Source organism: Pezoporus occidentalis, unplaced genomic scaffold (genome assembly GCF_034315485.1).
Source record: "Pezoporus occidentalis ecotype Australia unplaced genomic scaffold, CSIRO_AGI_Poc_V1 ctg21, whole genome shotgun sequence".
NCBI lineage: Eukaryota > Metazoa > Chordata > Aves > Psittaciformes > Psittacidae > Pezoporus > Pezoporus occidentalis.
Genome location: NW_026913964.1, coordinates 1,105,868 through 1,119,119, shown reverse-complemented (window position 1 = coordinate 1,119,119; position 13,252 = coordinate 1,105,868). Strand labels below are relative to the sequence as shown.

Here is a 13,252-nt window from a genome sequence, read left to right as displayed (position 1 = left end):
TTTGGGGGGAAGAGGTAGGTTCTGCTGTCAGAGGCAGAGCTGGCCATGAAACCTGCATCTGTGGGAGCTAGCTGTTCTCCTTCAGCATGACAGTTTCAGCAGAAAATGATAAAGCAAGATGAGGGAATGTTTCAAGCACTAAGAATACAGAAAGGAGTCTGTCTGCTGGATTGAGCAGTGTTGTGTAGGGTATTCTCTGGAGAGCTCTTCCTGGGTTGCTGACAGGATTTCTTATTTTTTAAACTGGTGTCTTAGCCAGGACTTGTGTTGGGTTCAACCTGGGATGAAGTAATAGTTATTTGACATTCAGGTTTGCTTGTCAGCTGTCACCATGTGACCACCAGGAAATAACGCTGCTGAACTCCAAACTTTTTCCATTAAGTAGCAGGAGGGGGAGAGCTAAAAAAAAAACAAACAAAAACAGCCAAAAAAAAAACCCCAACCACCAAACCCCGTTTTATCTTTTGAAATTGAGACAATGAATGATAGTAGTATCTTAAATGTTGTGCTCCTGAAATTTGATTATGTGCATGCAGATGCTTAAGGACTAGCCATGGAGAGTATTTTCTCAATGTGTGTGGACTCCTAACACCAAATCACAGACTGATAGAGGGAAATAAGTCTCTATGGAGTCCTCAGAGCAATGCCAGTTTATGCTGTCCAAAGTGTGACTCATGAAGCTTGATATGTAGTGCTGTCTCGCATGGCTGCGTGAGGAGATCCATAGGTCTCCCCAGGTACGTGAGGGAAAGCTTTATTGCTCAAATCCTTCCCTGCGCATGAGGTTGCTGCTTGCATCTCTTCCAGAGGCCCTAGCTGGGGCAAAAGTTGTTGAGCTCAGCAGCTCCAGCACTGTCAGTGAAAGTAGAAGCACCTTTATGTACATACATGGAGATGTGGATGTGATTCATGGGAAGCCTTCTGGTGCTCCCTGGAAGCGGTAAAGCTGCTGCTTCTTTCTGTGGTGGAAAATAGAGGTGCATGGATGTTCCATGCTGACATAGTTGGAAATGTCCATTGGCTTGGTGGAGAAGCTGCTGTGCCTGGATGGGTGCCATCAGTGGTCACAGGGCTGCAGGCTCGGGTGTCCAGGTGAGTAAGATGGTATCCAGCGTACTGTGCAGTACCTTTTTCTGGGAGGGAAAGAGCTTGTTCCCACTGCCTCCTGGCTCTTTCCCATGAGGAAAGGTGCTCTTGCAGGTACCTTGTTGGATGAGCGCAAGGGAAGCCAAGCAGCTGCTTTCAGTGAAATGCATATTCATAGCAGTGCATGTGATTATTCTTTTGTCACCCCACACAGAGAGGAGGTGTGCAGAGCAGCTTGGTGCCCAGCCTTGCTCCATCAGCCACAGCAGCAGCTCTGCAAACAGCACAAGCCATCTTTGTGTGGTTGCTCTTCTGACCCATCATTTCAGCATCTCTCGAACCTGTAGCCTCTCCAGGCTATTCCACTTTTTTCTACCTCTTATTTCCCAGACTCTTCAAGGTACCTGCAAGTACTCCCTATAAAATATGAGAAACTTTTGAGTGTACTTCAGAGTCCTATGTCCAGTTTTGATTATGTTTGGAAGATAAGGTTAATCCTGATAAATCAAAAAAACATCCTCAGGTTCCTTACTCTGTCTTAGTTTCAAACTCCCATTGCTGCAGTGGCTACACTTCAGTTGCCCATACTCTGCCTTGTTCTTTCTGCTAAGTGTGTCTGGGACTTGAGGTGAATGTTAGGATGTGCTGTCAAGAATCTAGGGGTGAAGGGAACCCCTGTGTATGTATTTGTCTTGGGCTGTCTTTTCTTGTCAAGCAGGCATAAGGCACTAGAGAGGGTGAGAGCTGGTGAAAAGCAGGGGTAGGGGAAATGACTTCATGTAGAAGGTCCTAAATAAATGTGTCCTTGGGAAAAGGCAAAACGTGTCCTGGAAGTGATAAGGTCTGGGGCAGTAAAACATCCTTTTCAGGGAGCATGTAAAAGGGAGGGAACTGATGAGCCTTGTAGTGTAGGAAAGATGCTAGAGGTTGTTATAGTTGTACCTGTTGTAGCTATAAAGACAAGAGAAAAGGAGGAGAGAGTTTGGCATTTCTGATACAATAGCTACTTGTGACAGGCCTGATCCTGTCCCACGGGTTGTGCTGCTCTGTGTACAGTGTGTCTGGGAGAGCTGCCTTCAGTGTTCCTGGAGTCCACGACTCTCCTCAGCTGAAAGGCTCAGAACAAGCCAAGCTCCATGTGATCCCAAAGGCGACGGGTCCGTGCAGGTGATGTGCACTTTTGTCCTTGGTGCTTGGGATATGTCAGGCGTGGAAGCTGCTAGTTTTAGTAGAACCCAGGGCTTTGTGCTGCCCTCTGGCACCTGCCCAAGCCTGAAGCTGTAGTGCTTTCTCATACAGATAAAGGCCAAATCTACATTGATGGTTTCTGCCTGACAAATCCTCTGGAATCTGCAAGCTTTGTGAAGTGTCTTTATGCAGCTGTTTCCCAGGCTTCTGGCTATGCTATCGCTGCAGAACTTCTGAGAATGAGCCATTCTCTTCTTCATACACTATAGTTTGTTTGGATAGATACTGGTTTTGGAAGCCTTTGGGTTAGGATTTAGTAGGATTTAGTGGACCAAGTACCAGTTGAGCACTGGAGGCTATGCTGGTGTCTGAGCTGCCACTCCGGTGGATTATCTAGTTTAGCATCCTGAAGTACAGGAGATGGCATCTGAGGGTGTAGATGGATCGGGAGCCCTTTACATATGTTAATTACAAGAGCTGCTCTTGCCAGCTTCACTGAATGCTGATGATTCAGGGCTAGGCCTAGAAAAATTATTATTCCAGTGTATCGTGGAGGAAGGGTGTGGATTCAGGATGCTGTGGTTATGCCATGCATGGAGAAAGTTAGAGCCCTGTTTCAGAGTGGACTGGCCACACAAGAAGAAATTGCACTGATTTATTTAGCCCAGTGTTCTTATTCAGTAAGATTGGTAAAAACTCTTTTATAGGAACACAGTAACCATTTAGCTACCAGCCGTACTTCTGCACACAGAAGTGTTAATTCTGTGTGTGTGAACTTCAGCTGGACACTGCTATGTCTGCCTTGCTGCTTTCCTTGCTTGTGTACTGCAGGAAGGGTTGCACAGAGGTTCTTGCCTTGCAGGGGTCTGTGCAACCTCTGTGAGTCCTACTTTTGGTTGTTTTTGGAATCTGAGTCATCTTGATTACCTGGGAGTTGTGGCTGGGGGACCACTGCTGATATCCATAGGAGAAAGGTAACATCAGTTTCCAGATATTCTTGCGTCAAGGCTCCCAAGCAATGCAGCCTGTCTTGCGGTCTGCCAGAAGATGTTTCCCAGTTAAGCTACTTCTAGATTCCTTCTAGAACAAAATACCCGTGCCCCTCTTCTGAGAACTGCTTTGGAACAAAGCTTCTCATTCTCACTTCCTTGCTGAAGCCTGCTCCTCTCATGCTGTGGCTAGTGAGAAGAGTTCAGGCGTGTAAGGTGACGCTTCACATGCCCATGTGAGATGGAAGAAGGGCAAAGCAGGCACGGCAAGCAGCATGCTCACATGTGCCTGGGGAGGTGCATGGCATGGGTTGGAGCAGTTGGCTAGCTGTGCAAGCATGAGGGAGCTGGGCACGGTGCAAGCTAAAGGCCAGTGGAGTGTTTCAGGGCTATTTCCTTTCATTGTGTGCCAGGCCTTTAGCAGCCACACAAGTGTATAGTGGGAAAGGACAGAGAAAAAGGAGACAGGGTGCTCCTCATGAGCGAGCCAGCTGTATTTCTGGTAACATCTCTGATCACACTGCCTGTAAGTGTGCAGTAGAGCGTTCAGCAGGAGTTAGACTGTAAGGCAGTAAAAGCTGTGTGTGGGCCTTGCTTTGGTGTTGGTGAAGGTAGTGATTAGTGTGTGATAAAGCCGAAGGGGTGCTGGAGTGGCAGCTATTTCATTGGGCTCTAGACATACAGATGATGACTGCTCACTCCACTTTTTCCTCTTTGTGGATCTGTAGTGCAGGTGCCTGCCAATGTATCTACTGCCCTGTAGCACTGATCTCTTTTTATCCAAAACATCTTGCCTCTAGTGATACCTCTCCTGTGAAGTGGGACCAGCACACTCTTTCTCTGGGTGCATGGTGCTGTCCTGCAAACTGGCTCTGAGAAGCGAGTATGGAGTGTGTGTATAACATTGTGCTTTGTATTGGTGATTTTCACTTGAATGTATAAAGCAAGAGTTGGATGTGATTCCACTTATGCTGCTGTGCAGTGCAGAGGAGAAGGGCAATTTTGCATTAACTTTTGTTACTCTGTACCTTCTGTAACTGTGAATGCCCTTTTCGTGTCTCCCCATGCTATTTGAGTTGCAATATGGCATTGACAGGATTGATGAGTGAATGAGGACAGGACATGGTTTTCAGTATCGTTTGCCTGGGGTCCTGAACAACTTTTCCTTTTCATGCGCTGTTATACTATTTAATTTCTAACGCAGTGAACAGAAATGCAGCATTAAGCCTCGTATTAAGGAATTACAGTGGAGAAAGATTAGGCTAGTGGGGATTGTTGTGGTTGTGGCAGAGAATGATCCTGGCAGGCTGCCTGAACTGAGCTGCCTCTTGGCCTTCCTACTGATTGTTTTGTAATAGCAGCTGCACTATGTTCTGATTTATGTTGCAAAAATAAATGCTCCTGTCCTGACCACAGAAACAAAGCAGGCCTCAGCCTGCAGACACCAGTCACCAGGTGAGGCTTTGGTGTACCAACACTACGTTAAGTCTGGTGCAGCTTAGAGACGTAATCAAGCATGGCAGCTCTTGTGCCTGTTTTCCTGAAGGCTTTCTGCTTCTGTACAAAACAGCAACCTGCCTTAAGGTGAGATGAGGTACGAATTGTGCATCTGTGCATTTGGCTTGTGTGAGGGTTCTATCCTGTAGGTACCAGTGAGTGGACAGGCAGGCAACTATCACTGTGGGCTCTCTGGTGAGCTGCACTCTGCAAGAGGAAAAAACTTGGGCAACTTGAAAGCTGGTCTTTATGCTCCCCATATCCAGGACATGGCAGTAGTTCTGGTTCATGTATTAACTGGTATCTAGACCACAGAAAATAACCATCTTTTTGTCTCTAAGGGGAAAATTCCTCCTTTTGGTTTGGCTTTATTTAAACAGAGAGTGACCAACAGTGTTTTGGAGTGTTTTACCCAAATTTTACTTGAAACAGAAAAGCAAACATCCTGGGGACAAACACGTTAACCAGAGGGAGTCTTCAGGCTCTGAAGCAGTTGCAGGTGATTGCATTTACTTAACCCTACTGCTGCAGGTTGCATTGTGGCATGGTTTGTGTCTAGACTTTGCGGTGCTGAGCCCTGAGAATCTGAACCAGAAAGAGTTGTGGGCAGAGCCCTTCCTTCCGCATGTGCATCTGGCTGTGAGAGCTGGCCCTACTTGAAAAGCTGTCACTTCCTCTTGGTGTGTCCTACCTGCCCCACCTGTAAGGTGCTTACCACAGTCTGATAGGGTTATTCTTACAGGGTACGTATCAGTGCCCCTCACCCTTGAACAAAAGGTGGGAAAGGCCATTATTTACACTTGGTGGCCAGGCTTCCTGAGGTATCCCCTTGGCAATATCATTTGCTTGATTAGCTCTGGCGTTAAGTCCCTGCATAGAGCCCCTGATGGGAAGGGTTACCTGCCACAGAGAACAAGCAGTAGGGCTGTCTGTAGGCTCAGTGAGTGTATGTTATAAGTTGTGTTTGCTAGATGTGTATTGCCAGAAGAGGTACAGGAAGGAAGCTTTTCTTATTTGAAGCCAAGTCAGCTGGGCTGTTTCTTATCTGATGGCAAAATAGTCAGAGTGAGACTGAGTGAAAACCTCAAAACAAATATACCTCAGAACAACAAAAAATGGGGAAGTCACAGAGGAACAGCTTGTTCTGGTACATGATGTTTCTCAATATTACTGGCTTACATGAATGTAAATGTGCAGATGTAAAAAATATTGGTGCCGTTAAAGTCTCCACTGCTGGCTTCCACCCCTCTGCCTCAAACATTTAAAAATGGTCAGTTTTATTGTGTTAAATAGTAGTGGTTATACTGCTTCTGGAACGTGAGGGGTAAATATCCTTTCTATATCAATGCTTTTAGGCATCCATCCAGGATTTCATGCAGAAATTAAAGAGCTGTCACAAGCTATGGGATACACCTGTCACCTGAAAATGTCTTACTAGGGCAGATCATAAGGCATTACTCTCGCTGTATTTCCTGCTGGTATGAATTTTGCCTTGGACCTCCCTTTGACATCCATCCAGCCTCACTTAGAGGCTGTTGGAGAATATCTTGGGTCAGGTTTCCTTAGGGACGAGTCAGCTTTTGTCTAGCTTAGCTCAGCTGAAGGTCTGTCTGGTTCTTGCTCTCCTGGGACAATGTGTGGAAAGCAGGTTGCTTCAGCATGAGCGTGGGAAGAGGAGCAGAAGGCCAGCCAAGCAGCGGGATCTTTCATAGACTGAAGGCACTGCCCACAAGAACAGGGGCTGTCCTTTGGTCAGTGCTTTGCACTGCTCCTAGGGGTGAGCGAATGGGCCCTTTCTGGTGGTCTGAGCTCCCTGTGAGGAAACATCCAGTGAAGTTCTCTGTTAATTATTGTCTAGATGTTGGCTTGCAAACTTTCGTTTCGGTGGCTCTCGTTTACAGCTTTACATTTTTGGGCTGGTGACAGGACTGTGTTATAATTAGGACTGTATCATCCAGGAGAGGCCAGGCCAGAAAAGCATGCATGTTGCTGACTCTCAGTACTTAGAGAAGGGGCAGGTGCAGGAGCTGCGTGTGCTTAGCTGGAGCAGCTTGGGGATTTGTGCCCAGGAAGAACAAATCTCCTGAAACTTGTGCTCATCATTGGAAACTAACTTTTAGATGAGGTACAGGAATACCTGAAATAGTGAGGGACAGGCAGCCAAGTTAAATTAACCTTGGAGGAGATGATGCTGGTGAATTCCTTCTGACTCAGCCTATTCCTAAATTCACATCTGGACTGAGATTTACCAGTGAGCAACATGAGAGCTCCAGTGATGCTCAGCAACTATCTGAGTTGAAAGTGGAATGTAAAGCTTGTAGCTGTAGACTTTTGCAGGGAACATCTGTGCCGAGTAAGGCAGAAACGTAACCTGAACAAATAGCTAAGCAGAATTTACCAGGGGCCTCATTCTGGGGCTTGCTTATGCTACAGAGGAGCTGTCTCTTGTCCTGAAGATCTTGCAGTCAAAATAGCTTGGTCATGGCATCCCAAGCTAACAGGCATTGAGCGCTCAGAGTGCAGAAGGAATGCCAGAAGCACCTGCACCTCCTACAGCTAGCTGGCTGCTTTTCAAACCTTTTGGTATTGGTGTGTCTGGCCAGTCTGGAGCCATAGCTGAGTAATGGGACTGAGGAGAGAGGAGTGGTGCCACGTTGCTGAGGTGTAGGAAGGAGTCTGTTTGGATTCTTGCTGGCGTTGAATGAGAAACAGGTTTAGTGAGGATCTGCTTGGTTTCCTTCCTGCCCCACTAGTCCAGGTAAGGTATGGCAACTGCAGCTGGGGGTGTGACCTCTCAGACTGTGCTTCCTACCATCAGGGACAGAAGATGCTTTTCCTGCGTTCATCAGCTGTCTGTGCTGTTCTCTTCTCTTCTCTATCCCTTTTGAGAGCCTTTCCTTTAAGCTTGCATCATGTTTACTGCAACGCTAGCCGGGGGCAGGAATGTCCCTGGCACAGAGTATGATCTTTGTGCTGATGTGGAGCTCTCCCAGAGAGAGCTGCAGTGTCATGGCTGAGTTGCAGTCACAGGACCTGCTGGGTGGAATGAATGTCCACAGTGCCCCTCTCTCTCTTCAGCCTGTTCTGCTCCTATTTTTGGTTGTGCCTTAGGCTTTTTTTAAAACTTGTAATGCTTCATGGGTCAGCTGTCCTTTTGCTGGCTGGCAAATGGCAATCAGTGTGGTCTAATGTCAACAGGAGAGCATCATAGTGCCCTTGGTGCGAAAGCCCTGCTGCGGAATATGCAGGTCCGGAGGGGCCCTTCTTTCCCCTCTTGTCACCCCTTCTGCTGTGGGGTGTTTAACCTTTGGAATGGTTCTCATCCTTATGCATTGCACAGGCTTGAAGTTGTTTCATCTCTGAGCTCTTAGCTGCGTATAAGGGTCTTCCCAGCAGCCTGGCTAACATCAGTTTTAGGTGGTTGATCTTCAGTTCTTCTTTGCCAGAGGCAGAGTAGCAACATGCTGCTGAGGCTGGAGGTGTTTGTATGCAGTTATAAATAGTATGTGCTGCTTGAATGCTTTTCAGGTTAGAGAAGGGTAGTTTAAGGAGGACGCAAGGCAGTAGAGACTGAGATACTGGGTTATTTTGGAGCTGAGCATGACTGGTGGTGAAAACCAGTCCTTTAAAGGAATGACCTTGCTCTGTCAATAAGCATAGCATATAATAATATGAAGCTGGCTTCACATAGCTTAAAAATGAAATGCCGGTTAGCACTGCCTTCAGGTGTTTTCCCCATGGGTAATGGTAACTTGCCTCTTGTAGCTGCTGCATAAAAATCACAGGATGAACCAGCAGAGGTGGAGCAGCTGGCTTCCTTTGTCTAGAAAGGGACACATTGGGATGTTTCAGGACATAACTGCCTGATGTTCCTTTGTGTCATCACAACTGAAATTTGGATAAGGACAATGGCAGTATTCAAATTTATATATAACACCACCCCCTGGGGCAGGATAGAAGGGGGGATATGGCTTGACTAATGCAACTGGAATATTCCACATATTAATATGATTTTTAGAGAAACATTGGCTTAGTAAATCTGTATAAGAAAAAGTGTCAAATTAATTGGTTGGTGAGAGAACAAAATGTTTTCCCAGCAAGCAATACCAGCTATTATGTGTTGTCTCTGCCTCTTGGTATGTACTTCAATAAAGGAAGAGAAACTTAATTTAGCTTTTTCACATGTTCCAATGTCCTGAATCACCAGATCCCTCAAAAATCATGGAGGACTTTTCTGTGGGCTGAAACTGGCACTGGACTAGTAGTAATTGACATCTTGTGGATGACCCCTGTAGGACTCTTCTGTTGACCACCTCTCATTCAGCTGCTCTCTCTGGCAGGCTGTGAGTAGAATTTGAGCTGGTATTCCTAGAATAGCATTTCTGGTAGTAATGGGATTAAAAACTCTTACCGCTTCTGTCTCCTCCCAAATGTATTTTCAGGAGGGCTTGTCATCTGTCATGGATCTAGCTACATAAACTTGACTCCTTTGGCTGAACCCTCAGCTAGCCTTATTTCCAGGAAGGCTGGTGGTGCTGCTGCAGATCATCCTGTGCCTGTCTCTTCCTGCAGTTCTGCACTCAGCTTGCATAGAATGGGTTGGGTTGGAAAGGACTTTGAAGATCATCTAGAGATCCAACCCCCCTGCCATTTACAGGGACACCTGCCATGAGACCAGGTCGGTCGAAGCCCTGTCCAACCTGGCCTTGAACACTGCCAGGGATGGGGTATCCACAGGTTCTCTGGGCAACCTGTGCCAGTGCCTCACTACCCTCATCACCTTGCTTTGGTGCAAGTGAAACAGCAAGTCCGACAGAATCACAGGTGCCCTTAAACTGAAATACCTTAGAAGCTCCTGTGTGTGCATGTGTGCAGGCATGTACTAAAAAGAACCTAAACCAATGAACACCCAGAAAGTATTCAAATAATGCAATTGCTAGAATAAGTAATAATTCTTATTTTGTTCTCTTGGCTGTGCAGTGTGATAGAGCAGGTAGCTGCAACTCCAGTCTCCCCTCAAATGCTGTGAGACAGCCTGTTTCCTCACATAGTCAGGACTTTGCTATTTTGTTTTTCTTAAATGAACAAAACCTTCCAGCTCACATTTCAGCTCAAGCAGGCAGTCATAATTTGTAATTGTGATTGTTTCCAGTATTGCTATCAAATCTTCCTGTACAGTGAGATGCCAAGTGTGAAAGCATCATTCCATAAGCATCATCTCCTGAGTGACACACACACCTCCACACTCTCACCACCAGAGCTCTCTGTGCATGCAGGCTGTCTCCCTGCAGCTGTGTGCTCAACACCCAGCCTCCCACTGGGTTTTTCAGCAAAGCCAGCAGCTCCATGCAATGCACTCAGTGCAGTGGAGTTTCTTGGGGTCATGCGGCCAAGGAGCTGGGCTGGGATTCCCTCAGGCTTTCACTCTGTTGCTGCTTCTTCATGTGCATTTCCTCCCCTTGTCAGATGTTAAGGTGTCTTGGGGAGCGTTATGAGTGGTAATGTCATGGTGCTGATAAAATGTAATTCCCGCAAGGCTTGCTCCATATTGGAAAGGGTGTTGAACCATGTGGCTACTATCTGGAACAGGTTGGGCTCAATGGCTTACTGCTAATTGAGTAAGTAAGATCAGAATTAGACTGCTAAACATTGCTCTAGGACAGAGCAAAAGACTGGGATTACAGTGCTAAAAATTGCTGCAGGGGGGAACTTTGGATTTTCTGCTAAGTTGCTTCCTCACAGTGCCTAAAATCCTCATCCAGAGTCTCTGGTCACGTTCAAGATTGAAGTTCTGTGCATGCTTGAGCTGCTGGTGCTGATGGGTTTCCAAAGCACAGAATTGCATTGCCAGGCTGTGTTGTTGGAAAACGTTGCTGGCGCGCATGCATTGTGAAAGGGTGGGATGTGTCAACATAGTATTGAGGCTGTTAACTGCTCCTATCTCCATTTTATTTACTAACCTGCATCTAACTTTGGTTCTTTCATTCTGCTGCCTCCTTTCTGCAATTGCAAGTCTGTGTGGGAGAGCAAGATGGAGGGATTTCCAGCTGGCTTGAACTGGTAGTCTTTCATCTTTCTTCACAAACTGAACTTCAGTGTGATTGAAGTCTTAATGTGTGAAAGCATGTATTTCTTTTTTTCCTGGTTTCTTTTATTCCACACCATCACCATCATCCCCCCCCCCCCCGGATGATATTCTCATATGTATTCCTGATGCCCCTGGGAGTGAAGTGATTGGCTGGTTCTTAGAGGAGCTGTTGTCTTGTATCTCACCATGGCTAGATGTCTGTGGCAGTAACAGTCAGTGTGTGCAAAGGGCAGCATGCTGGCTGCTGGGAGTTTGGCTTGGGTTGATGTTTTTGCTTTGTTTTCTGCCATCCCTCCTTTCCCAGTGGAGAGCTCTGATGCTGTTGCCAGATTGGGCTCCTAGTGACCATGAGATAATGGGCTTAGCAGATGCCTTCCCTTTTGTGCAGATGGGATGTCTCCTCTCCTCCAAACTCAGCTGGGTCACTGTGTGAAAGGATAAAGCAGGCATGGCTTCATGAGTTCTACTTGCTATAAAGGCCTTGTTTAGTGCTGCGGAACTGGATGGGATGGGACCCAAAGACTGCAGGAGGCATTAAGTCACTCATTCCCTAATGGAGCATAGTGTCTATCTTGTTCACCTGAGTGGTGGCTGATATTTGCAGTTGAACTGGGATCATTTAGCTCTAAAGTACAGACATTCCTGTTTACTGGCACTTTTGCTTACAGGCAGATGACTTTTTCATGTCAGAAAAAAGATGCTTACTAGAAAAGTGTTAGCGGAAGATGTTTTGAAGTGGATTTAGCCATAAGCTCAAAGCTCTTAAAGCATCTCACTTGTTTTCTTTGCTAGTCTGTGTTTTCACTAGCCCTGCACTGACCAGTAAGACAGGATCTAAGAAAAAGTGTGAGGCTTTAGCCAGATGCTAAGGTCTTCCTTGACTTTATAAAACGTATGTCAGATGAGGGTAGCTGTCTGCAATGGGGGAGTGTGAGGGCCAAGAGAGCAAACTTCAATGACTCCTGTAACACTGCCAGTAATAGCCTCTTGTCTTGAGTTATATATCAGCCGGTGGGGATAAACCTCTGAGTAAAACTGTGAATGAGGCTTTTTTTTTGTGCCTTATTCTGTAAAGGAGGAGGCTGTATTTTCTAGGATTTCATGGTGCATTTTTCTTTCTCTTGTTGCAGGTGAGGCTGGTGCCAGCATTATTAGAGTGTCAAAAGAAGCCCGGAAGAGGTTCTTGGGACCTCTCCACCCATCTTTCAACTTGGTGAAGATCATTCGGATCTGCCTGTCCAAGACCGTGCCAGAGAATGGGCACGAGGTTGCAGCAGGACGCTTGGGTATTTCCCTGACACGGGTCTCTGATGGAGAAAATGTAATACTGTCAGACTTCCATTCCAAGGAGGAGCTGATCCAGGTAAATGGAAACTTATTGCAGAGGGCTAGGCAGGAACTGCATGCTAGTTTGTTTTCCCTTGGTCTCCAAATGTCCTTAGTATTGGAGTATAATTGCCAGCACATGCCAGTGTGATGTTCTGAGAAGAGTAATCAATCAATCAATGGGTTAAATAGGTTTTGATCTGCTGCTTACATTCTGGATCTCTTTCTCCCTCAGGCCTGTGTCTGCAGTGCCTTTATCCCTGTCTACTGTGGGCTGATACCTCCAACCTTGCGTGGAGTGGTAAGTAAGACTCTAGATGATCCTTCATTAAATCGTGTGCTAATGAGTAAGAAGGCAGAAATGTTAGTACTCTATTTTGCCTGTCTGCTGTCAGCAATTAGCCTGAGGAAGCACAAGAAATTCCCAAATGAACAGCTTCAACAGTGGGTGTGCTTTCTTTCCACTGCTGCCTACTGGCTATAGTGTCCTGAAAACTAGAGGATTTAACATGATAGTAATATATTGTAATCTGGGCAGGTACTGACAGACTTAGCTGCTTGGTACAATGCTGTCCATCACTGAGGCTCCAACCCTCTGCATGTGGAAAGAACTTGGTTCCAGGGTAGAAACCATGAGTGTGGTCCCTCTCCCATGAGCCTGTCACTTTCTGTTGGGTTTTAACTAGTGGTGTTGATACCAGGCCTTTATTCCATGGAGTTCTTCCTGTCCTTTCTCTGAAAATAATGTTCTGCTGCCTGATGGAGCTTCTTCAACGTCCTGTCCAAGGCTGTCCAGTGTCTACCTTCTGTGTTTGCATGTTGGAAATGAAAACATTTGAAAGCTCTGTGGAGCTGGAGCATCTCTGAATATTGCAGTTATGCTTAAGGGCCTCACTTGAGCTTGGACTCCCCTTGTGCTACATAGGTTAATGCAGACATTAAAAGGAAAGTTTGTTTGAAAACTAGGTAGTCAAAAGGGAGAGGGAGAACTGCTATTAATGTATGTGTGCCCTGGTTTCCTGTAAGTGACCTGACCAAGGTGCCTCAGTCTGTCAGAGCATAGCATCAAATCTGATCC

At 46.3% G+C, this 13,252-nt stretch overlaps 1 protein-coding gene across 1 annotated transcript in view; it reads left to right on the top strand.

Annotated features, from left to right (window-relative positions):
- PNPLA2 (patatin like phospholipase domain containing 2) overlaps positions 1-13,252 on the top strand; it is a 30,224-nt gene that overhangs the window by 4,008 nt on the left and 12,964 nt on the right. Inside the window, exons 2-3 of the mRNA XM_062619127.1 lie at positions 11,979-12,211; positions 12,410-12,475. Coding sequence (XP_062475111.1) covers positions 11,979-12,211; positions 12,410-12,475 — 299 coding nt within the window. The remainder of the gene's footprint in view (positions 1-11,978; positions 12,212-12,409; positions 12,476-13,252) is intronic.